This window comes from Nothobranchius furzeri, chromosome 14 (assembly GCF_043380555.1).
Source record: "Nothobranchius furzeri strain GRZ-AD chromosome 14, NfurGRZ-RIMD1, whole genome shotgun sequence".
In the NCBI taxonomy this organism is placed as follows: domain Eukaryota; kingdom Metazoa; phylum Chordata; class Actinopteri; order Cyprinodontiformes; family Nothobranchiidae; genus Nothobranchius; species Nothobranchius furzeri.
This window is the reverse complement of record NC_091754.1, coordinates 2,551,810-2,578,244: the sequence shown is the minus strand read 5'-3', so window position 1 is coordinate 2,578,244 and position 26,435 is coordinate 2,551,810. Positions and strand designations below refer to the sequence as shown.

At 42.9% G+C, this 26,435-nt stretch overlaps 1 protein-coding gene across 3 annotated transcripts in view; it reads left to right on the top strand.

Moving 5' to 3' along the window:
• The window catches only part of adarb1b (adenosine deaminase RNA specific B1b), a 194,333-nt gene that overhangs the window by 136,196 nt on the left and 31,702 nt on the right, over window positions 1-26,435 (top strand). Inside the window, exon 1 of one of the 3 annotated variants that reach the window (XM_054746483.2) lies at window positions 19,315-19,673. The exons of the other annotated variants lie outside the window; for them this stretch is intronic. Coding sequence (XP_054602458.1) covers window positions 19,652-19,673 — 22 coding nt within the window. The 5' untranslated portion in view covers window positions 19,315-19,651. Of the gene's footprint in view, window positions 1-19,314; window positions 19,674-26,435 lie in introns of those variants that run through there. 3 annotated transcript variants of the gene reach the window in all.

Here is a 26,435-nt window from a genome sequence, read left to right as displayed (position 1 = left end):
TTCTTAACACAGGTCATTACATCATCTTTTGCAGCATTCTTCAGTTTCCCTCCAATGTTCCTGAGAGAGCTTCTGGATCTGATGGGCTTGTCTTCACTCTGTTCTCCTCCAATCCCATCTTTCCAAGCCAGGGGTGGATCCAGGGGTGGGGCCAGCCAGCCTGACCTTTTGCCTAGTTCTGTCCCCGACAGCAAGTTCTGAACTCTTGTCCTCTTGACCCTCCTGTGACCCTTGTTTCTGACCACAGTTTTTTGACCTGCAGCCCAGCTCCTGTCGTCTGGCTGATTTTGCTCGCACAAGCCAGTTCAGTATGGCCCACCTTTTGACCCCGTTCTTGCCACTGTCTTTGGCATGTGGGGACTGGCAACAATCGGACACCCGTAACTGCAAAGGGATGGTCTAGTGAGTGATGGTGGACAGGTTCCGGTCGTCCAAAGATGACACAGAGAGAGGAGTAGGCAGCGGAATGGTAGGGATCTTCCATCTCTTCACCAAGTCATGGTCCATCAAAGATTGCTCACAGCCAGAGTCAACTTGTGCCTAGAGTGTAAACTGCTCAGAATTAAAAAACACAGAACCCTGGAGTATGCAACGGGAGCTCGCAGAGGCTGAGTTACTGCCCACCAGTAGTTCCGTCTTTACTGGTGGGCTCTGCCTTTAAACAGTACTGGTCAGGCTCTAGCGAAGTGTCCAGACTCCCCACAATATAAACACAGATCTGACCTTACACAATGTTGTCTCTCCTCCTGGGTGAGGCGAGTCCTTCCCATCTGCATGGGTTCATCCAAGGAAGTGGGCTCTGCAGAGGAACAAGGACCCGAACCACGACTACAGTCAGGAGTGGAGGCGGTTCTGGCACTAGAACTCTGGTGCCGCAGCTCATGATGGCACTTATCGATGGATATAGCCAGGCAAATGATTTTCTCCAGTGAACGGGGTTCCGGCCACAACGCCAGCTGGTTCTGGACTCAGTCGTTGAGGGACTCAGTGAAAGCAGCGAGAAGGGCATCTTCATTCCAGGAAGACCGTGCTGCCAAAGTTCGGAACTCCACTGACATATCCGCCACCGATCCCTGACCCTGCAATAAATTCCATAGCCGTTTTCTGATATCCGTAACTGACTCAGTACTGCCAAAAGTCAGCTTGAAATCAGTTAAAAAGTCTTCAAAGGGACCAGATAGGAACGTGGAACAGTGACTCCACTTCCACCCATCTCAGGGCTCTTCCACGAAGTAATCCAACAATATACGAGATATTAATTGAGTCTGTGGTGAATGCTCCTGGTGATCGTTCGAGTGCGAGTCGACATTGTAAAAGGAAGCTGTAACAGTCAGAGATGGCGGTGATGCGGCTGGACCGAAGTGGGTGACTTCCGTGGGAACTGCTGCTTCCGGTCCGGGGACAACAGGAGTAACAGAGGCAGCCAGCGGAGGTTCCGAAGCAGAGGCCTGAGTCTGCGGTTGGGACAGCCTGTCACATCTGCCGCACCAAGGTCCCCAACTGCTGGTATCGGTCATTTGCTGCGTGTAACTGCTCCATTAGCAGTGGCAGGGCTTGTTCTTGTTGAGACAACCTGTGGAGCAGATCAGTGAGAGGTGTGTCTGCAGGGTTAGCGGTTTGGCTGGAGGATTCTGACATGGTTTGGGGAATGCTTTTAACCCAAGACATGCAGAATCACACACTCACAGATCTTATGGTAAAAAAAAAGAATCTTTATTTTAAAACGGGAACTGAAGGTGCACTGGAAAAGCCCAGTGGAGATCAAGAACGGGAGCACAGCGTCTGAGGAGGGGAGAGCAGAAACAGGTGAGTCCAGGAAGGTAAGTCTAAACTTGGTGGGTGCAGAGAATAGACTTACTGGGAGTAGGGGGACGTAGGAAAGAGGGAGGCTAGGTTGGATGCCGGGGTGAATCAATCAGTCAATCAATCAAAGCTTTATTTATAAAGCGCCTTCCGCAACCCTGTCGGTAAGCCCAAGGCGCTGAACATTGTACGATCCATATGATATGTATATGGATATGCGGAATCCAAGTGGGGTGTCCAGGAGAGGGAGCGAGAGGAGAGCGGGCCGGCCGGGAGGAATGGAGAACGGTGAGAGCTGCGTCCGGAAATCCTATGGGGCACAGGTGAGTAATCCTGAGGAGTCGCAGAAATCCAAGACGTAATCCAGAGGAGTCGCAGAAGTCCAAAAACGTTTCAAAACCAAGCTGTAGTAATCATACGGCGTCGAGGAGTGTTCTCCATCCTCCTTTTGTAGCCAGACACGCTGATTGCAAATCAGCTGCAGCTGGAGCCTCCCTCTCCTGAAACACACAACTCAAAGATGGGAAAATGAGAGGGGTACTCACCCCAGCACATGACAACTGGCCAGGTATCAACAAGGATATTGAGAGCCTGATTGCTAGGTGTGAAACATGTCAGAAGTTCCAATGTAGTCTGGCTAAAGAACCTATGATTGTTTCTGATCTTCCTTTAGCACCATGGCAAAAGGTTGGAACAGATTTATTTCATTTTGACGGTAAGGTTTATCTGTTGGTCATTTATTACTATTCCGACTTTTGTGAAATTGCACTGTTATCAAACGCTACTGCTTCTCAAGTGATCATGCATGTAAAGTCTATCTTTGCTAGGCATGGTGTTCCGAGCAGTGTCGTTAGTGACAATGGTCCATGTTATAATTGTGTGGAATGGAGAAACTTTGCACGGGACTATGGTTTTAATCATGTTACATCAAGTCTTCTCCATCCACAATCCAACGGACAGGCCGAGAAAGGGGTGCATATTGTTAAGCAGCTCCTGAAGAAGGCTATGGACAGTCATTCTGATCCGTATCTTGCCCTGATGAACTATAGGTCTTCTCCTCTTACTAGTGGTAGCTCACCTGCTGAACTGTTGATGGGTCGCAAGTTACGTACGACTACCTGTGTATGTGAGTGTGCCACAGGACATAGAGATACTGAAACATCGGGAGGCTGAGAAGTGGTAACAGAAGCACCGTTACGACAGGGCTTCGAGGGAATTGAGGCCTCTGGTTCCTGATGATGTGGTTCGTAATTGTGACCAGAGACGATGGGACACTAAAGCTACAGTTCTTAGTGAGTCGGGACCAAGATCCTATGCGGTGAGGACTGAAGAGGGACAGGTGTTTTGCAGGAATCGTCGGGATCTGCTGAAGACTGGCGAGAAATGTGATGAGGTGTATGATGTTGTCGGTGATGTCGTGCCTGCTGAGTCATTGGAGCGTCAAGCCTGTCTGGACCTGGTAGCAGACATTACTGTTAGTCCAGCTCAGGTGTTGAGGAGGTCTCAACGCACTATTAAGACGCCTGACAGACAATCTGTAGGTCTCTGTGACAATGAAAAAAAATTTTTTTAATTAATAATTGTGTGTATGGTAGTGTTGTGTCCTGTGTATGTGCTCGCTGTCAGTTGTGAGGCATTTTGCTTAAGGTAGAGGGATGTGTTGATATCAGGTGTTCTCTTGTAATGTGTGGAGGTGACCACATGGTGGCACTGGGGCGATATATATATATATATATATATATATATATATATATATATATATATATATATATTGCCAATAGGGAGAAGGTGCATGGCCTGCCCTAAATAAGCCTTAAATAAAACTTGAACCATGATTATGCATAAATAAATTAAATAAATTCTTTTGTTATTGATATTAACATTTTTTAAGATATACACCTTTTCTGCATAAAAATGGCATTTAACCTCCGTTCCAGTTTCGCTTCAGTCATTTTCAGCAACCAGCTGAATATCTAAAAAACTAAAGAAATGTGCTGTGGGGCAGTCAGTGAGGCAGACACATCCCTGTTCAAACCCCTCAGCATACAGGGTCAGCCTGTGGAGCAGGTTCAGTCATTCCGGTATCTGGGAACAGAAATTGATGACAACCTGTCCTTTGCAAATCACAGCAACGGTGTCTACAAGAAAGCGCTGCAAAGACTCCACCTGCTAAGGAAGCTAAGAGCACTCAATGTGAACAAAGACATCCTAACAGTTGTATATAAATCACTGATTGAATCCCTTCTAACTGTCAATATTACAGCTTGGTATAACTTTCTTACAGTTAAAAACAAAACACAACTCTCTCGCATTGTTAAATTAGGCAGCAGGAAGGCTACCGTGATCAGTGCAGACCCAACCCATCCATTGAACCCATATTTTCAGCTACTTCCATCAGGAAGGAGGTACAGAGTTCCATTGGCCAAGAAAGGTGTCTATAAGAAATCATTTGTTCCCACCGCAATTACAATTTTGAATTCTTACCCCCAAATTCCACTACCTCCGCTCCGGTCCGCCCCCGCCTTCCGCAGCCGCTCACTTCCGAACTCAATTTTTACTGTACCCGCTCTACAACGGCTCCGCTCCGGTGCGGAGACCTGAGGGGGGCAAACAAGCATGCGTGGGATTTTCGAGATCTTGCGATACAGTCCGAGCAATAAACGCGGAAGTTAGATCCAAACACCCGATGTGTGGAAGAAGCATCAACATGAACTGTTTAATCTGCCCATCATTTGTGTTGAGAGATCAGCAGTGTTTGGATCAACAAAGTGTGACTACTTTGATAGTAGAACCTGTATTTATGGCTTACTTTTGTGCATTTAAAGTTCAGCCGCCATTGATAGTTGTTAAAAGTTGTTAAACCTGTGCATATGAAACAAAAAACGCCTTTTGTTTATCGATTTATTGTGAAAAACGGAAGTTGTGCTTGCTCCTTTTCCTGTTGGGCCGTTGTGATTTCTGTCCATTTACTGCGGAGGTGTTCCGGCGTCCGGCGAAAATAGGATCGATTCTATTTTTGCCGGACGCCGGAACAGAGGGCGGCGCACGGCGCCGCACTGCCGGAGCACGGCCGCAGTAGTGGAATTGCTCTGATTGACTACAACGGGACCGATTTTGCTCCGGCGTTCGTGTCGGAGCGGAGCGGAGGTAGTGGAATTTGGGGGTTAAAGTTTTATTTTTTTTACAATGATAACATTTTAATACCTTTTAATTGTCTTTTTATATATTTGTGTGAATGCGATCTGGATTGTATTGTAAGGTGAGCCATGTCAAAGGCGAATTTCTGCCTCAGTTCGAGGTGGACAATAACGTTTATCTCTGTCTGCCTGCGAGAAATGCAAGTCACCTCATTGATAATAATTTTCTGTATATGTTAATAGGGATCGAACTAGAGCGTGCACTCACACTAGACATCAAATTTAGCGACTTGATGGGGCTGTGAGTGCTTTTGCTTTTCTTGAAATTTCGCCCTTTCAGATTTAGCGTATGTGGGGGGATTCTTTGGATTTGGGAGTCTGAAAACAGTGATTTAAAAGCAGCATCAACATTTCTTATTTTCTTTTCCTTCCATTCCTCTTCACCAGCAACTCTTACTGTTTTATAAATGCCGTAGTTTGTCAATATCAGCTGATATTAGTGACAACCAATCAGCATACGTTAACCACAAGTCTAGGGATAGACCGATTGCAAAGGCAGTTTTAGCAATTTTTTTGTTCAAGGTTTCACCACAAGATGGCACTGTGATTTTGTGAATGCCCTCGAAGGTTTATTTAACACGTTTATTTAAAGTATTATTTTTCATGTTTTCAATACATTTTGTAGCATTTACAGGTGCACAGAATTAATAACTTTTTATGTTTGAGTAATTTTGAATTGGTTTATTTGATAAGTTGTGTTTAAGAGCGCTGTGACGTCACTTCCTGTCTCGTAGCTTCGGAGATTTTATTGATGCGAACGAACAAATTTGTGCCAATTAAGAACATTTGAGAAGAAAGTTAAGTGTTTTCAAGTCTACCGGTTTGTCTACTAGCAGGCCAAAGTGGTATGTTTATTATTCATTTATAAACTATATGTTAGCAAACTTAAGGCAACTAACTTGTTAATTTGTACATGATGTATGCTTTTTCATCAGTTCTACGGTGTTCATGTGGTGTAAAGTTAAAGAAGATGCAAGACCGCATTAAACATCAGTAAAAGGAACGCTCGTGTCTCTCGTGTTTGTGAACAAGCCGGCATACCGATATATCGATCAGCTGATATATTGGCCGATTTTTCCAATTATTTTCACAGTCGATATTCCTACTTAGTAATGCTCAGGCACAACAGGAATTTTCTATTGTTAATTATTATAAATTGATTATTTTCTTTTAGCACAATGTCAAAAGCTGCATGTAGACACAAATAATAGATGAGCGGACAAACTGATTAACGTCTGAGACTGGCGCACACCAGAAGTCAGGCATAAAATAACCACATTAATTTACCTTACACCGGGAGTATAAATGCTGCTGATAAGTGCCACCTCATTAAGCACTGCAAACACACCTCCACTCTGTCATGATAAGAAATGAGTTGTGTCTGCCTGTCTCAATGCAATTAGCTTTGATTAGCATGCTGCTAATGACTGACACACCACAGTGAGATAGCTCAACCCGCTGAAGTGTGTTTTGCTGGCAGGTGTTGTATATCTTGATGAATTTATGCAGCAATTGAAATTAGATCTTTTTTTCTGGTTATTTTATTGCTTTCATATTGAATTGAAAAGGTTTTCAGTCCATCTTGCCCACCGTCCAGTTTCCCTTCTCCTCACTATCGACTTTAATAACCCTTTTGATTCGGCTGAGGTTTCCCACTCTGTCCTGTCCCAACTGTCCATCAATTCTCCCTCATCTGTTTGACAGCAGAACGGCCTCCAGGTGTGAAATTCAGCTCCTACATGACACGTCTCAAACACACTCACACAAATCTACATGGATGCAGAACCACTGCAGTCAGGTTGCTGCTTCGAGTCTACTCTCCTCAACACCGCAGCAGGATTGTGGCAAGCCACTGTAGCATGTAATTCACAAACGCGTCTATCTGTGAACATAATTTAAACTGGATTATTGCCAACCCGTACAGAATAGATATGTTCACCATTACATTTTTAGCTGTAGAAATTAAATGTTATTTCCAGTACCTATTGAACATGTTAATGAAATACATTCAATTTCACTGGTCATATTATGGATATTTTTACGTGATAGCATGATGTTTTGCAAACTGTTGAACTGTTTTCTAATCATGCTGTGTTGTTAAAGTAAAGGAAGGAAAGAAAAGATGTTTCCCTAGCATTTTAAAAATTTCCCGGTTAATCCAGTTAATCGATTAATCAAGTCGAGACCCCATCCGATTAATTGATGATCCAATCCCAGAAATAAATGATTATTATAATATAAAAAATCAAGAATTGCGATAAAAAAATGCAAGGAAATGGAGAGAGAAAATGAATAGGAAAGAGGGAAATCAGCGAATCCCGTGAAAGGCGGGATTGGTAGAAAGAGCAGAACAAGGAGAAGGTGGTGATGAAGGTCCCACCAAAGCCTGAACAAGTGAGTCTTCAGCTGCTTTTTAAAGGATACCACTGAGTCCACTGATCTCAGGCTCACGGGGAGAGAGGTCCAGAGTCTGGGGGCCATAGCAGCAAATGATCTGTCACCTTTGACCTTTAGCCTGGTGCTGCACAACCAGTAGGCTTTGATCACTGGACCTCAGGGACCTGCTGGGGGTGCAGGGACTGAGAAGATCACCAATGTAAGATGGTGCTTGTCCATGTAAGGCCCTATAGACTAGGGATGCACCGATCAGGTTTTTTGCTGCCGATCACCGATACCGATATCAAAGAATGCTGATCACCGATGCCGATCACCGACACCGATCACGTGGATTGGCCAGAAATTTTCTACAGCATTATAATGAGTGCTACAAACTACATAATCTGGGAATAAAGGAAATGTAACCTAATCTAAAATGGTCTGTAGTAGGGTTGTCACGGTGTGAAAATTTAACCTCACGGTTATTGTGACCAAAATTATCACGGTTTTCGGTATTATCGCAGTATTTTTTTAAGCGTGCTACATTTTTACACAACTAAATAAACCCTGTATGTCAGGAAATATTGTCCTCGGTTTGTGTCTAAATTTAGCCTAAAATGTGTTATTTTGTAATTATGTTGTTTATTTGTTTACATTTTTTCCCTTTAGTCTTTAAAATACCAATATTTGCCCATAACTTCTTATTTTATGTCTGTTTGATGTCATCATTTTAAAAATATTAGATCAGATGATACTCAGTACTCAAGTAGCCTTCTAGTCAGATACTTTTTTACCCTTACTTGAGTAATAAACCCTATATCAGGAAAATATTGTCCTCGGTTTGTGTCCTTCCAGTGAGCTTTGCAGATGTGGGAAAATGTCATAAATTCATAATTATTCTTGGAGAGAGACCAACTCTTATCTGCCCCTGGGAGCCCCGTAATGCATAGATAGCGTCATTTCAACATGGCGGTGTCCGCGACACGGTTTATATGCAGGTAGCGGCGCTGCGGCTGCTTTATATAGCGACTCGTTACATTCTCCCTCAACCCAAATCCTCGGATCACGCATTTTAGCTAAAACGCTAACGTTAGCTTGCCTTGCGTTGACTGTAGAGTTGTGGGTGATGGTCACGCAGATGTGTCATGAGATTTGAAGCGTTGCTGCCTTTCACAGACACTTTTTCTGCACGTGCTGCAAACAGGATAGCCGTCTTCTATCAACTGTCCCTCGGCATTCTTCAAATATCCAAAAGATGCCCGTACTTCCCACTTTGTCTTCTTTGAGGGATAATAAATGTCCTGAGCGCTGCCGTCTCCTCCTTTGGCCATTATTTCAGCTTTAGCTTCAAGAAAGTTTTGGTTGTAAACATCAAAGCGCGCATGTGCCGCCGGCAACTTCAGCCGATGATACGGTGGCTGGTAAGGGTCACCGCGCCTACACCGCAGCCACGGTAATCCATCGAGATAATATAGTTTTTTTTTTAAACAAGACGGTTTTTATTATTGTTAACTTTTTTTACCGGGGTTTACCGCTACACCGGTTACCGTGACAACCCTACCTGATCGGTCTGCTTTGATCTATTTTGAAAAAAACGATCAAAACCGATAGGGGCGCTATCGGCTGATTGGGATCAAATGCCGATCCATCGGTGCATCCCTACTATAGACCAGAACCAGGATCTTGAAATGAACCCTGAAGTTGACTGGCAGCCAGTGAAGCTGGAGGAGAAGCGGGGTGATGTGGGTGTGTTTGGAGGACTTGGTCAGAAACCGAGCACAGGCGTTCTGAACCACCTGTAGACGGTTCAGGGAGGTTCTGCTCAGACACGTGAAAAGAGAGTTACAGTAGTCTAAGCGTGAGGAGATGAAGGTGTGGAGACAATCTCAAGTTCAGAGCTGGACAGAATGGGACTCAATGGTAGTCCCAGCTTAACTGCAGATAACCTATAATTCTTGCACAAAGGGAGTATGTGCAGAGATGTGATGGATGGATCAGGATCCAGTCTACCCTAGAAATCTAGGCTAAATGTAGCAGTAGATTCTGCTCAGCAGGTCGGTCTAGTCCCTCTTTATTGTAGACTGGCTCGGCTAATTTGTGGCTGGGCCAATCACAGCTAGTTGTTTGTTGAGAAGTTGTGTGGTCTTAGCACCATTACAACCAGGACTACATCTTGCCCGGCTAGATCCAATCATTAAAGTCAAATTTAAAGTCTCACAGTCATCATAACATCCATCCATTTTCTGAACCCGCGTTGTCGCGGGGGGGCGGCTGCCTATCTCCAGCAGTCAACGGGCAATCAGGCGGGGTACACCTAACCTTTACTAACCAAAGATAAGTTTTGGCTTTACAAAAACAAATCAATTGAAAACAAAAATTCAAAGAAACAGATCAAACACAACACTTAAATTACTTTAAACTAAGGAACAGATCTAGTATAACCATAACTAAAGAAAACGTTCTAGTTCACAATCAAAAACCACAAGCAGCAAAACACCATACTTTCCTTTGACTAAATCAAACATATAATCATATCCCCTACTAAAAAATAATGGCTCCAATAAAACAAAAGTAAAAGAAGAAAGCAAACGAAATGAAACAACAATCAAAACAAAAGCTAAACAAACAAACTTTCAATTCAATTCAAGTTTATTTATAAAGCGCCAAATCACGACAAGAGTCGTCTCAAGGCACTTCACATAATAAACATTCCAATTCAAGTCAGTTCATTAAGCCAATCAGAAATAATGTTTCCTATATAAGGAACCCAGCAGGTTGCATCGAGTCACTGACTAGTGTCAGTGACTAAAAGATGAACTGAATAAAAGGTTAAATAAGCAACATAATCATCTTCCTAACAAAGAAAGAGAACAAAAGTCTGTTTTTTATTTTAATTATGGTTTGGGGTTAAACCATTTTCTTCATATTTATTAAAAATAGTTTTGTGTATTTTATAATGAACTGAGTAATGTTTTGCTTTATTTCTTCCATTAGATAGTTCTAGAATTGTCTCGTCTCGTCGTCGTCTTCCTCCGCTTATCCGGGTCCGGGTCGCGGGGGCAGCATCCCAACTAGGGAGCTCCAGGCCGTCCTCTCCCCGGCCTTGTCCACCAGCTCCTCCGGCAGGACCCCAAGGCGTTCCCGGACCAGATTGGAGATGTAACCTCTCCAACGTGTCCTGGGTCGACCCGGGGGCCTTCTGCCGGCAGGACATGCCCGAAACACCTCCCCGGGGAGGCGTCCAGGAGGCATCCTGACCAGATGCCCAAACCACCTCAACTGGCTCCTTTCGATCCAGAGGAGCAGCGGTTCTACTCCGAGTCCCTCCCGAATGTCCAAGCTCCTCACCCTATCTCTAAGGCTGAGCCCGGCCACCCTACGGAGGAAACTCATTTCGGCCGCTTGTATCTGCGATCTCGTTCTTTCGGTCATTACCCAAAGCTCATGACCATAGGTGAGGATTGGGACGTAGATCGACCGGTAAATCGAGAGCCTGGCTTTCTGGCTCAGCTCCCTCTTCCCCACGACAGATCGGCTCAGCGTCCGCATCACTGCAGACTGCTAGTTCTAGAATTGGCCCCTGCTATTTGAGATACGCTTTTGATGTTTGTTCTGTCACTGGGTTTTTTAATTTAGCCCAACTGCTCAGCTTATACCCTCTTCTCTTTCTGTAAATCTTCTTTCATTTGGAAGAACAGTATTTCTTGCTTTAAATGTCATTTGTTCTGTTTTAAATTGAACCAAGTCTGGGATTTCTGATGCTCGTGTTTTTTTTTTAAAACGTTCATGTTGGATGAAGTTTTCCAGAGAAGACAAAACATTTAACTTGGTGGTTACTCCATATGTGAAGAATACTGAAAACAACATGGCTAGAAATGCTCCAGAAAACCGCCCTTCACCTTTTAAGAATCCTTAACGTGGCCATCTTGCAGCATGCGGGTCATTTCTAGTCTTAGAGGTTTGCCCTAGCTGCTGTTGTTGATTCTCACGGTTAAACATCACACATTCCTGGATGCTCCGCGTCGAGTTTTCCGGACTCCCCCTACCTGTGAGTGCAGTTTGCTGTGCTGAACATTGAGCACAGCAGCCGTGGTCCGCTGTGAGCAGGCACATTCACTCACTTCCAGACACACTGAAACATACACTCTTTCCCCCACAGGCAGTCGGTTCCTGTGCTGTGTCATAAATCAGAGCTGTCAGAGAGATTTTACAGCTCCTGGTGAAAAGAGGAGAGGCAGCCACCCAACAACCTTGGAACGATGAAAGAAACTAGAAATAGGAGTTTTAGTATCAAACCTGAAACCTGGATCTTAGGAATTTATCAAAGAGGAAAGAAAATTAGATTTTTGATGAGAATTCCTGAAACAAATATAAAGGGCAGGGTGTCATTTGCATAGCTGCATCTTTATTGAATACTCTAAATTTCCTTGTAAGTAGGTATTAGTTTTATCTCCAATCTGGGAATGGCTTTTGTTTCTCTTAAAGAGACGATGTGTACTTTTTACCATTAATTTCTGGAAATTTCCATCAAAACGCTGTTTAAAATAAATGAAATGATGCCCAGTTGTTCAAAAATGTTGGCGGCTTTGTAACATAAAACCATAAAAATCAGGTCTAAAGTACGCGGGAGCAGGTCCAAGTCTCTGGGCGGCGCCATTTTAGATGCCATGCCATGCACAAAGTGCCCCAGACAACATAGCTCCTAGGATCATTAGGGCACTCAAACTCCTCCACCACGATAAGGTGACGGTTCAAGGAGCCTAACAAAGTGACAAAGAGAATAGATTCAATAGATAATTAATGAAAAAGAATGAGACAAGTAGATAAGCTGATTTATTTATACACACACACACACACACACATACTTACAGACATGGACAAAGTTGTTGGTACCCTTCGTTCAATGAAAGAAAAACCCACAATTATTACAGAAATAACTTGAATCTGACAAACGTAATAAATAACATTTTGTGAACGTTAACCAATGGAAGTCAGACGTTGGTCCATTCAGCAATTGCTTCAGCAGAATTATTTTAAAAAATAAACTCATGGAACGATGGTTTGGTACCTCTAACTTCATATTTTGTTGCCGAAACTTTTGAGATAATCGCTGCAAACAAACAATTCTTGTAACTGTCAATGAGACTTCTGCAGCTCTCAGCAGGTATTTTGGCCCACTCCTCATGAGCAAACAGTTTCAGTTGTCTCAGATTTGTAGGGAACCTTTTCCAGGTGGCATGTTTTAGCTCCTTCCAAAGATGCTCAATAGGATTGAGGTCAAGACTCACAGAAGGCCACTAGAACAGTCCGATGTTTTCCTCTTAGCCATTCTTGGGTGTTGTTAGCTGTGTGTTTGGGGTCATTGTCCTGTTGCAAGACCTGTGACCTGCGACTGAGACTAAGCCTTCTGACACCTGCCAGTACATTTCTCTCTAGAATCTCTTGGTAGTCTTGAGATTTCGTTGCACCCTGCACAGATTCATGACACCCTGTACGAGATGGAGCAAAGCAGCCCAGAACATAACAGAGCCTCCTCAATATTTCACAGTAGGGACCGTGTTCTTGTTTTTGATGTATTTTATTTTTCCATCTGTGAACATAGAGCTGGTGTAAAAAGTTCAGTTTTTGTCTCATCTGTCCAAAGCACATCCTCCCAGAAGCTTTGTGTCTTGTCAATGTGTAGTTTGACTCATTCCAGTCTGGCTTTTTTACAATAGTGTCCACCTTGGTTGTCTCCCATGTAGTCCACTTTGGCTCAAACAACGACGGGTGGTGCGATCTGACACTGATGTTCTCGACCTGTTGATGACCCCAATTTAGTGAGCAGATATTTTATGTTGCCATGTGAAAAAAGACTGGATAAAAACAAGTGAGTAACTAAATTAGTGTCACTCATTTTTTAATACATGACAGTTTTATGACTATCGTAAATGTATTCTGTTCTCCTAGACACGTATTTGGGTTGTGTCAGTCAGCCACGGAGTTTGATTCCCATCTACAAAATGAGAGAAATGGGAAACATGAATGCAGTTTGAGCTCATTGTCTTGCATAACTTTCTCCCCCATGCCTATATACGTGCTGATTGGAGGTGTCTGAATTGCTTCCTCTTAATATGCAGAGTGGAGGGAAGTTCATGCATCCACCAGGAGGGATCAGAAGGCAAATTATTTCTGGCAGTCTAATTCACTGGTCATTAGAAAGGCCAAATTGAATAATGGACTCTGAGTTGAGGTGTGGATGTGTGCGAGCGCTCTTGTGAGTGGATCTGATGAGGCCGTGAGGTCCAGGTTGGGTGGGGATACTCTACAGCCTCTCACTATGGCCCATCAGTTTCAATCTGGTAGCAAGACAGGCGCGTCCCTTCCTGCCAGGACCCCTCTCCATTAGGCCACCATAGCCCACACGTGTACTCCATTACCCTGCATTACCTGGTCAGTGCCTGGAGATATTACCTCAGGCAGGAGGAGGGGGGCAGCGACCTTTACCAAGAAAAGACTCAATCCAGTTTCTATTAAGATTCTTCCTCTCTCTGACTTGTCTTGCAGTAATCACTGGGCTGCCAAGGCCTTATTGGGGAAAGTAATGGGACGACTGCATACATTGACAGTTAACGATACTTGCTTTCTTATTCATACTTTCCCTTCTTTGTCTTCTGCTGCCTGTGCTTCAAGGACTGATTGTAAACCTGCATCTATTCATGATCGTTCCTTTAATTGACCATTTAGGGCATGTTGATCTAATCACAGTTCAGAAAATTGGCCTGAAATGGTTTATTTTGTAATTTTTATAAAAGTAGAATCAAAGTTGTGATAATAGCATCTTCAGGTGAGCTTTATGTAAGGCTGAAAATAGATTTTTTGGGGGGGGGGGCATCTGACAGAAATGAAATGGATTGGGGCAACGTGGGTGCCTGGTGGGCCTATCAGTCTGCGTTAGCGCTGCTGAGATGGTTGTCTCACTGCTGGGCTCTCCTGCTGCAGCCATTTCCCATGGCTATTCGTCTCTGTCCAGTCCCCCCCCCCATCTTTCTTCATCTCCTCCTCTTCATCTTGGATTGCTCATTTTGGTGTTCAATCTCTTCCTTCTCTCATTGGTTCTCTACTTTTATAGTTCTGGAACTTTGCCTCCTAAACCAGACAAACAGATGGGTTTTTATTAAAACTAGTAGATGTTGAACTCCCACCAAGTTGTCTTTGGTCTGTGTTACAACATGACTGACAGATTGGTGATTGGACAGCAATGCATGGTCATCCACCATCACGGGCAGCTTGAGGGGAATACAAGCCTTGAGTGTTGCTTTAAGGGACGGTCAGCTCCCGGCTGAACAAGAGCCAAGTAAAAGAAAATGCTCTGATCTTGAAACGTTGTACCGATCTGTCATGGTGAAGAGAGAGCTGAGCCAGAAGGCAACGCTCTTGATTTACCGGTCGATCTACGTTCCTACCCTCATGGTCACGAGCTTTGGGTAGTGGCCGAAAGAACGAGATCACGGATACAAGCCGCCGAGATGAGTTTTCTCCTCAGGGTGTCTGGGCTCTCCGTTAGAAATCGGGTGAGAAGCTCGGTCATCCGGGAGGGGCTTGGAGTAGATCCACTGCTCTGAGTAGCCAGTTGAGGTGGCTCGGGCATCTGATTAGGATGCCTCCTGGACGCCTCCCTGGTGAGGTTTTCCGGGCACGTCCAACTGGGAGGAGACCTAAAGGTAGACCCAGGACACGCTGGAGGGACTATGTCTCTCACCTGGCCAGGGAACGCCTTGGGATTCCCCTGGAGGAGCTGGCCCAAGTGGCTGGGAAGAGGGAAGTCTGGGCCTCCCTGCTTAGGCTGCTGCCCCCACGACCTGATCCCAGGTGAGTAAAAGATAAAGGATGAATGGATAACAATTGTAGGAACTTTGTTTCAATACTCACTAGTAAGAGTCTTTGTGCTATTATAAAGGGGGGAAATGGGCCCAAATACCAAAGTCTGGAAAACAAAATCTTTGCATCTTAAATAGATTATAATTCACTGGGCATGCCGCCGAATCTTTCCTTATGCCAGCACACTTTTCTAATATGTCTGGCATTTATTTTACTACCTGCCAAACTCTCCACAAAGTGTCGTCACCTGAAAACAGACCAAATAAAACCTTCAGCAGATGTTGACTCCTAGTTTTCCTCGGAAGTGGGCGTTGTTGGTACCTACCTCATGTGCACCGCCTCGTTCTGTGCCGGTCTGGTGTAAAATAATCTGACAAAGAATAAACGTAAAACAAAAATAAATCTCATGTTCTAGCCACCTTTACTATCAGGCACAGTTCATAATGGCTGTGCATCAGTAGAACGTGGACCACAGATGCATGCACCATGCAGCATCCAAAAATCCTCTCTTATGAAGAAAACTGTGTTTTAATTTGAGCTAAAAATGTCAGTATGTGGCTTTTATCTGGGCCACCATAAAATATCTGACTGTTAGCATTTTAATAAATAAAAACAAGGTCAAACGTATTAAAGCGGCCCAGCCATGAACCAGGAGTGGTCATGAAACTGCCTGCTGGTCAGATGGAATTCTTCTCTTGATTCTCAAAGTTCTGTTGGACTTTTCTGATCAATTTGCTTTTTCATGCTAATTGGAAACAAGTGAAGCTGTTCTAGGAGCGTATCTTGTGATAAAATTACACCAGAGGAAGTGGAAAATGGTAAAAGAAGGTAAAGAAAAAACCAAAACATTTGTGACAAGATGATTTAAGCCGACAAACATTATTGGTGAAAAAGCATTATTGGATTATTATTTATTGTCTCTGGAAACGGATGAAAGTGGTTTATTTTTACACATGCTCAAGTTTATTTTTTGATGAGCTACTAATGTTTCTATTTGTTTAAATTTATCATTACTCATTAGATTTCAGAAATGTACGACTGTTTCACAACCAGAAGCAGAGAAATGAAATATCCGTAGGAAGTAAGAGCTTCTTGTTCGGTTCACCGGTCACGCCGAAGGCCCTCCCACAGTCCCAATGCTGCAGGGAGTCCGTTCCACTCACGTTGGTGATTTATACCCTCACCTGGAGGCAGCCTAAGAAGTCCGTGTGCTCGTATTGTCGTGTATTTTTGTAATATTATTGAAGAAGGAAATAAAAAGTGTCCAGTCGTAGATACACTCACCTAAAGGAGTATTAGGGACACCATACTAATATGGTGTTTGACGCCCTTTCACCTTCAGAACTGCCTTGATTCTACGTGGCATTGATTCAACAAGGTGCTGAAAGCATTCTTCAGTAATGTTGGCCCACATTGATAGGATAGCATCTTGCAGTTGCGTTCCTCGGCTGTAACGAGTGGTTATTTCAGTCAAAGTTGCTCTTTTATCAGCTTGAATCAGTCGGCCCATTCTCCTCTGACCTCCAGCATCAACAAGGCAGTTTGGCCCACAGGACTGGCACATACTGGATGTTACCCTTTTCCCACCATTCTTTGTCAACCCTAGAAATGGTTGTGCGTGAAAATCCCAGTAACTGAGCAGATGGTGAAATACTCAGACCGGCCCAGCTGGCGCAACATCCACGCCACGCTCACAATAGCTTAGATCACCTTTCAGCTTTGGAGTTCAGGAGATTGTGTTGACCAGGACCACGCCCCTAAAGCAACTGCCATGTGATTGGTTGATTAGATAATTGCATTAAGGAGAAGTTGAACAGCTGTTCCTAATAATCCTTTAGGTTAGTGTATAACAAAAATAATAATAATGGATGTGTTGTTGGGGGAAGGATTTCTCTGCATTTGATTGATTTCTTGAAGACGTTTCGCTTTTCACCTGCTACTTTGTCAAGAATTAACAAAGCTCCTCGGATGAGAAGCTAAACGTCTTCAAGAAACCAAAGAAGTCCGGTTCCCTTTTGGATTAGCACGACCCGGTTGACAGAGAACCTGCACCAGCATAGGATTAACCAAGCAGACTTGAGGCTGATTAAATAATTTTACCTGAAAGATAATAACAGTGTTTTCGCTTTGCTGGGCTGGAAGTGTGTGAATATAGATGGAAAATCAATAGAATCAGAAAAAAAAGTGCAGCTTGGAAGATTTAAGGAGGATTTTAAGCTGCAAACCTTTTTTTTTTTTTTTACAGTTTTCTTTTTGGTTGGACACCAAATCCTTCTACCTGGACTTTATCACATCATCTTTATCTTTCTCTGCCGTGAACCTTGACTCTGTCAGCCCTTTGAAACAAACCTTCCATCAAATAAAGAAATTCATATCGATGCTCTTTTTTTGCCACATTTGTTTACTTTCACCATCAGCCCTCCATGATGAAAGGCGATAGATCACAGCTGGAACACAATAAAAAACTAGATTCTCTACCTTTCTCCTCCTCCTCCGCTGTTGTGTTCCTTCGGGTTTAATTATTTTTAGTGGGAGTGTTTAATATACACTAATATGTTACCATTTTATTGGTCAATAACCTACCAAAACATGTACTGCTCTTGTGTTTAGTGACTTTAAATTAAAGTTCTTGATGAAATTAGCTGAACATGATCCAGCAAGTAGTTTGATGCGTGTTTAAGCACTTGGTACTTATAGCTGCTCCACTAATGTGGGGACTAACTTATGTATGAAAAAGTCATTGATAGAAACTAATAGGTAATTAAGAATAATTTATAGCTGGTAACTGGCACCGTGTGTCTGTGCTGGTCCATTAACTAGCAAGCTGAGCAGTGTCGCACAGACGAGAGGCTGCTGAGCAAGCACGTTTAAATCAAATAAAATAATTTTAGAATAGTCGTAATCTTGGCTCCTGAAAGAGCAAATTGATACAGCTAAATATCTAAACAATCTAAAGAAAATATAGCTATACACATTAGTAATACCATGTACATAAAATAAAAATGAATGCAAAAAAATACAAATTGCACAAAACTTTTTGCGTATAAAAACATGCAACATCGAGAGGAGCCAGTTGAGGCGGCTCGGGCATCTGGTCAGGATGCCTCCTGGACGCCTCCCTGGTGAGGTTTTCCGGGCACGTCCAACCGGGAGGAGACCTAAAGGTAGACCCAGGACACGGTGGAGGGACTATGTCTCTCACCTGGCCAGGGAACACCTTGGGATTCCCCCGGAGGAGCTGGCCCAAGTGGCTGGAGAGAGGGAAGTCTGGGCCTCTCGCCTTAGGCTGCTGCCCCCACGACCCGACTCCGTTTTCATCCGGAAAATGGATGGATGGATGGATGCAACACATTGTTTCTTTAAAATCATTTCTATATTTTTTATGGCATGATGCCCAAATATGGTAATGGTTAGTAGCTGCAGGCAGCTATAGAGACTATTTCAAATGTTGGGTTTTTTGCACCATTTAGGAGCTTCTGTGGCATTATTCTGTTCTTCCAATCTACCGAGGGATTTGGTCACGAACATATCAACTGTAGCATACCCAAAGGTCAAGTATTCACATCAAAAATGACCAGAAATGATCTTTAATTTGCAGACACAAACATCCCATCTGTCTGGCCTCCAAACAAGAAAAGCAAGGATCTACAACCAAATAAGTTAGACATAATAAGTGCTTTCCTTATCTTGGCTGGAACAAAAGTCATGCAGAAAATGAGACTGTCTGCCCTTTGGCTCTGAGTAAAGTTCATCTTCCTTGAATCATAAATGACTTCACAACTTTATAGGTTGAAATGATCAAATGTGTTGAATGAACAAGATGTTAAATCCCAAAATGTTTGATTATTGTGTGCATTACTCAGTGATGTGTTAAAATGAATATTTTTCCTGCAGTGATTCGTTTCAGATCTTAAACTACACCAGATCAGTGTGCTCGTACATCATAAGATTAATATTAAGGTTTTAACTTTCACTTCACACAGAGTTAACCTCTGAGTTCCTGAGTGAAGGAGTGACTTTGTGAGGTCTTTGTTGACGCCTCTTAAACGTGTCAAATTCTGATTTGTCTTAAGTTCATGAACAAAAGTTGATTAAAAACAGGAATCACTTCCTGATCTAGTCAGTCTTCGCCGTTCACTCGATAAGGCCAATCGGGTGAACAAGCATTTTGAGACCATCTATGCTTTTGACCCCAAGGTCAAAGCCTCTCTGCAACTCTTGCGAATGATAGCAGACACAATGGCTCTTTTAAGAGCCGCTCAACACCTCAGACAGACATTCTAACTGCAGACCCTGGCTGCACTTCATGGTTGGACTAGAAATCTGAATTCCAAGGGAACCGCGTCTCTTTGGGTTCCTGTGGTCGCGACATCCGATGAACCTCACCACTCGGGCCGCTTTCGTCCGGACCGTCGATGGGCAACCGAAACACAAAGGGTGCGTAGACTCTGCACGATTGCGTTGGAGATAGATTTGATCTTATCAAGCCATACAGCCAAATTGATTTGATAACCCAGACACCTCAAGCTCTCTCAGATAATTAAAGGTGTTGCTAAAACGTCTAGCTCACAATCCATCATTTCATTCATCATCTCTTACCTACATAACCATCATTTCAGTCATACTTTGTCACAATTTAGTTCAGAAAAGAGAATTAAAATCATTTTTATAAACTATATTACTTGCTCTATTATTATGAAGTGTGTATATTCCCTGAATAAGTCAAAGAAACTAAAGCTGATTTAACATTCAAAGACCAATCAGATTGATATTTCATATTTATATGGAACATCACATCTTATTGACCATATGTAGTCAATCCTTAACGCTACATCAACACTCTGCAAAACTGTCCATGACAAACAAGAGAACTATAAGGTCATGTGTAAAAATCAACAGGTTTTCGTCTTTAGTTCAAACTTTACCTGCTACTTAGAGGATCTTTCTGGAGTTTTCTCCTTTCTGAAACGATGTATGATTGTTCAGAAATCCATGAAAGTGGATATCTTATCATGTAATGTGATGTAAAGTAAGCAAAACATCTTTTTTTTAATTACATTTTTTTGCTAAGCACGCCCCCTGCCCCACAGAGCTCCAAGCAACAGGAAACTGAGCGCCGGCCATGACTAACCAATAGCGTTAGACTACCGCTTAGATGCTTCAGATTTAAGGAATACCTCGGCTGATGCACAGCTGATGAACTTTTCACGGACAAGTACGTCGTAAAAAAATGAATATATGAGAACACAGCATGAGACATGAGACATGAGAATAATACTTGCAAAACAACGTGAAGAAGAGAATGATGAAAATCTAAGAAAATAAGTCAAACTGCAAAACAAATTCCTAAAATGGTGTTTTTTTGTTCTAACGTCTTTATTAAGAAAGAGTCCTGGTGGCAGGTGCTTACGCGGGTGTATTTTTTGGTTTGTCTTGGTCCTGTTGGTTGCTTCGTGTCAGAAGAAAGTTGTTAACATTAATGAAGCCCAGTAGCTTTTATTCCTGAACCATGAGATTGTGCTATCAATGCTCTCTGCAACCCTGCAGAGTGGTGAAAACTAAATATTAGAGACAAAACTGCTGAAAAGATTATTCACTAGCAATTTCATCCATGAAAAAGGTAATGTGCAGTTTAATTTTCTGCTAAAGTTTTATGGTTTTGTCTGTTTTATCCACTTAAATCTTTTTTACATTGAGTTTAATGAGCAGTCTTACCAAGTGTCTTCTAGTTGTCTACATATCGAGTGTATTCATGATCATTTTAAATGTTTGTTTTCAGCAAGACTAAAACTTCTAAACAGTAATAAAGTGGAAAGTCTTACCAAAGTAATCGACCTGTTATCTGAAAACAAGCATCTGTAGCTACTTGTTCAGAAAGCTGTGAGTCTTAGATGCCAGTAAGAGTAGTGTTGGGTGATTTACCACTCGAGAGGAAAGTCATTTTGTCACTAATTCAAGCTGACAGCCCGGCAAATAATGAGCGAGTTTGTAGACGAGAATCTGAAGCAGCGAAGGAGTCTGAGACTGACCTGCAGATAAAGCAGATCTGTGTTGGTCTCTTACCATTTATGCTGCAAGGTCAGACAAATGAGCTGCTGCATAAACTGGTAAAACGTGGTACATCCCATATTATCCAGTGGTGACACCAGTAAGTCTGAAGCTGGAGGAGTTGTCTGCAGATTGTCAGTGGAGTAACAAGAAAGGATATTGGTACGAAGCACAAAAAACGAGGCATCATTGCCTCCCTGGTCTAAGAACAGATGAAATATATTCTCCAACAGCCTGCCATTTAGCATCAGTCCTGGACATTTCCATTGTGTGAGATGAAGATAATGTTTTTCGAGTTGACAACAAGCTATTATGTTTGAGGAAAAACACCAGCGAACGAAAGCTGTAGAAGATTGTAGATGGTAAACACATTCCCCGAGGCACAGAAAACCCTCTGATTGTTTGCTTTTATGCATTCAAGTTCACATCAACTCATGGTTCAAGAGTGAAGAGGAAAATGTGGCGATAACGGCGTGATTGTGGCGGTTTCTCCCGTCCCATACGCTGCAGTTTGCCTGTTAGTAGTTAAGTATTGTTTTGATGTGGGTTTTGTGACTTATTTGCCCTTTATCAGAGTTGCTCGGTGGTGCAGAGCAAACATTACTGGAGTAAACAAAGCATGAGAGCCATCTTTTAGTTCAATACATTACGTATTCCTGTAATTAGAACCCTGCACCTGAGATAAGCTATCTTATTTTCTAAGTTTCATTTCAGATTATCCCTTCTTTCAAACACGTGTCCTTCTTGTCAAGTTTCAGCCCTCTGAAGCTGCTTTGATTGAAAACCTTCCAGTTTGAACCTTTACGTGGAGCCTGTCTGCTACAGTATGAGCTGCTTGGCTTGCCAAGGGCAAACCTTTCCATCTCCCTCCCTTTTAAAGGAGATAATATTCTCTTTTACTCGGAATAGGATTGTATATTGCATCTCTCCCATCCCCAGTTCTTCACTCACTTTTACCTTTCCACTCGCCTGCCCCACCTCCTCCCATTGGTCGACCACTGCTGGCACTCCCTCCACTCGGCGGTGACACTCTATCCCTCCGTCACAGCGCCGGCGAGGTATGAGAGACAAATCAAAAATGCCTTATTCCCCCCTCAGCCCCTCTCACCTTGTCAGATTGAATTTGAGGCTTTTCATCTTCTTTCTCATCTTTCTCCTTCCCTTCCTCCCTTGGCGTCCACTCAGAATTACCTGGAACCACAACAGCTTGATGACGGTCTATCGCTTATTCATGCAGGCGGAGATAGTCGGCAGCTACTGGCTTTTATTCTTTAGACTCACTATAAATTCTGAGCTTCTGTTATTTTAGATTAAGAAAAATGGTCCGTTCTTAGATCTTCTAACAGTGTCTCTTAAAGCGGACCTAGAATCCAAAACAAAAAGCCCATGCCATCTCCGACCTGCCTTTCTATGTAAATTAGTAATGTTGTAATGGCTGCCGAGAAAAGGTTTGTTCCAAGAAAAGCCGGTTTAACACAGCATCGACATAGACGCGCCAACTTAAATTAGCGTGTCCCCTCTCAGTTACATCTGACTAGGTGAGGAGAACTGAAGCGGCTTAAGAGCAGGACAGCTGCAGGTCCTGGCAGGATCAGCCCCAGACTGCTCAAAGACTGTTCTGGCCAGTTTTGTGAAGTGGTCTTGCACGTGTTTAACCTGGGCCTTCGGCTGGAGCAGGTCCTCCTGTGTGGTTCCAGTTCCCAAAACATCACATTCCAGGGAACCAGACCAGTAAGCCTCGAACACTCATCTGATGAAGATTAGGGTTGTCACGGTATGAAAATTTAACCTCACGGTTATTGTGACCAAAATTATCACGGTTTTCGGTATTATCGCGGTATTTTTTAAACGGTGTCGCATATGTTCAGAAAGCATTGATAGTCCTGTTCTACACAAACTGAAATAGTTCTGAAAAGGTTTAACAGTGTTTATTAAACCTAAAATAACACAAAGCCTTAGCAAAAGTGCCACTTTTCACAAGTAAAGGAACAAATAGCTTATTTTTCTGGAACATGTTACAGTAGTCAGTGCAGGTTTAAATTATACAAATCCAAACATTCAAAACATAAACAATATGTAAACAAATCAAAGAAACACCACTTGTTTTCTCATATACTTGTTTTCTTCCTTATCAAAATGAAAATCTAAAACTCCAGTCCACACTTGACTTGAGCACTGTACAAGTCAACCTTAAAAAATATGTATTTAAAATAAATATCCACTTTAAACAAATTACTAAAATAACTACTACACTATGTAATCAAATCCAAATGTTCAAGTATAAATGGCATTGAATAAGTAAACAAATCAATGACAAGGAACTAATTGTATATTTCTCTTCATCATCAACAAATAAGATGCTTCATCCAGCAACAGGGTGTCCGTGACACGGTTTAAATGCTGGCAGAGGACGCTGCGGCTGCAGTATATAGTGACTCGTTGCATTCTCCCTCAACCAAAAGTCCTCACGTCATGCATTTCAGCTAAAATGCTCATGTTGACTTACCTTGCACTGGCTGTAGAGACGTGGGTGATCGTCACGCAGATGTGCCATGAGATTTGAAGTGTTGCTGCCTTCTGCAGACACTTGTTTCCTGCACGTTCTGCAAACGGGATAGCCGTCTTCTATTAACTGTCCCTCAGCATTTTTCAGAAATCCAAAATATGCCCATACTTCCGATTTAGTCTTCTTTGAGGGCTGATTGATGTCCTGGGCGCTGCCGTCGCCTCCTTCGGCCATTATTTCAGCTTCAAAGTTTTGGTGCCGTTGCAAATTAAAAAGTGCGTGTGCGCGCAGCGGGAACTTCAGCTGAAGCGACGGTGGCTGGTAAGGGTCAACGCGCCGAAACCGCGGCCACGGTAAACCCACCGAGATAATATAGTTTTTTAAAAACTGGACGGTTATTTTTATTGTCAACTTTTTTACCGGGGTTTACCGCTATACCGGTTACCGTGACAACCCTAATGAAGATTACAGAGAGGCTCATCCTCACCATCTACATTCCTTGGTGAGCCCAGAAATGGACCCACTGCAATTTGCATATAAATCTGCTGCACCGGGCTCTGACTCACCTCGAGATGCAAAAATGCTCATTGAGAATCATGTTCTTTGACGTCTCAAGTGCCTTCAACACCATCCAGCTGTCTACTGCAGCAGAAGATGAGGTTGTGCAGGAGTGGACGAACATCTGACCGCATGGACCATCAACTACCTCACCAACAGGCCACAGTATGTGAGGCTACACAACTGTATATCTGAGGTGGTTGTGTGCATTCCTGGAGCACCACAGGGTATGGTGCTCTCACCCTTTCTATTCACCTTCTACACCTTGGACTTCTACAATAAGTAGTGTTTGGTTAGCATACATATGCATTCTGGGTGCTTTTTAATTCAGTTCAATTCAATTTTATTTATATAGCGCCAAATCACGACAAGAGTCGTCTCAAGGCACTTCACATAGTAAACATTCCAATTCAGGTCAGTTCATTAAGCCAATCAGAAAAAAATGTTTCCTATATAAGGAACCCAGCAAATTGCATCAAGTCACTGACTAGTGTCAGTGACTTTACAGCAATCCTCATACTAAGCAAGCATAAAGCAACAGTGGAGAGGAAAACTCCCTTTTAAACGGATAAACTAGTAGTAGCACATCCAACATCAAGAAAACAAAAAGTTATTATCAGGAGAGGGAGAAAGTTTAAGTGGTTAGCAGCAGTGTGCTAGACGATGGCCCCCTCCATGAGGCCACCACAGCTCAGCAGAACATCATTGTAGCTTCTTCTGGGGAGAAAAACTAAAGTTAATAGCTGAAGTAGCAGGAAATAATACAGTTAAAGAGCAGATTGTAGAAGAAAGTAGTAGAGTGTGAAAAGTGGTCAGTGCATTAGGGCTGCAACAACGAATCGATAAATTCGATGAAAATCGATTACTAAAAGCGTTGGCAACGAATTGCGTCATCGATTCGTTGTGTCGCACAACTCTTCCAAAAGACCCCCACACCCCCTCTTCCACCCGTCGTTGCGTGCAGTTCGGTGGAGAGCCGGCAGGTGTTTGGAAGAGTAACATGGCAGAAGCAGCGAGACCCAAAAAAGTAAAAACTTCTAAAGTTTGGGAGCATTTTCAGTTAAATCAGGCGAAGACATTCGTTAACTGCAACGTTTGTAGGTCAGACTTAGCATGGCACGGGAGTACTACAGTGATGATGCAGCATCTTAAACGCAAGCATGTCAGAATCATCAGCGAGGAAGGAGAGAGCTCGGTGTCCGAGTAAGTTAAAAACTTTTCAAAAGTGATTCACCCAAGTCCCGGATTATTACACAGGCTAGACATGCCCTTAGCTCGTAAAAAAATAAAGTCTATAAAGTCGTGAGCACGACGTTTATTAGATGAACGGGGGGGGGGGGGGGGGGGGGGATCTTCCCGTAGACTCGCGCTGCTGCAAACCGGTTCTGCCGTCACATTCCCGCAGAAACTGGTTGATCACACCGGGGCCAGATTACTAGCATGTGGCTTTACAACCACAATGTCCTCAGAAGTGAAAACGCTTTTAAAAGGGAGGGAGGAGTCCTAACTGTTGCTGCAGGCGTGTTGTGTGAGAGTGCAGTTATATACTGGTTAATATATTTTTGGGTTCAGTTGCTTTCATGTGGCCTAATGTGAGTCTAGTTGGGATCATTGGAATGATCAGCAGCATTTCTTGATGTGACTTAAGGCAGTTGCCCAGGGCATCATCACAAGGAGGATGGCATTCATTTACTTTTGTTTTATTTGGTATTTTTTCAGTCATTTTTGGAAATAATGATTAAATGATTAATTTTGATTAATTCACAGCCTATGTTTAATTACATTTAAAAATTAGTTGTTTGACATCCCCAATTATAATAAATGTCTACAGATGAGATCAAACAAAACAGATGAGAATTGCCCTTAAGCTGTTTAACTTGGACCAAGCATTTTAGGTCACAGTTAGGTGTAGCTTAGGGTCTCTGTCTATACACCTTATAAGACAATTTAGGTGATGGCATGTTGTTTTTCTGCTATTGAACTGTTTTCTAATAATGTTGTGTTAAATAAAGTGAAGGAAGGAGAGAAATAACGTTTCCCTAGCAGTTTTTAAAAATTTCCCCATGTAATCCGATTAATCGTATCAA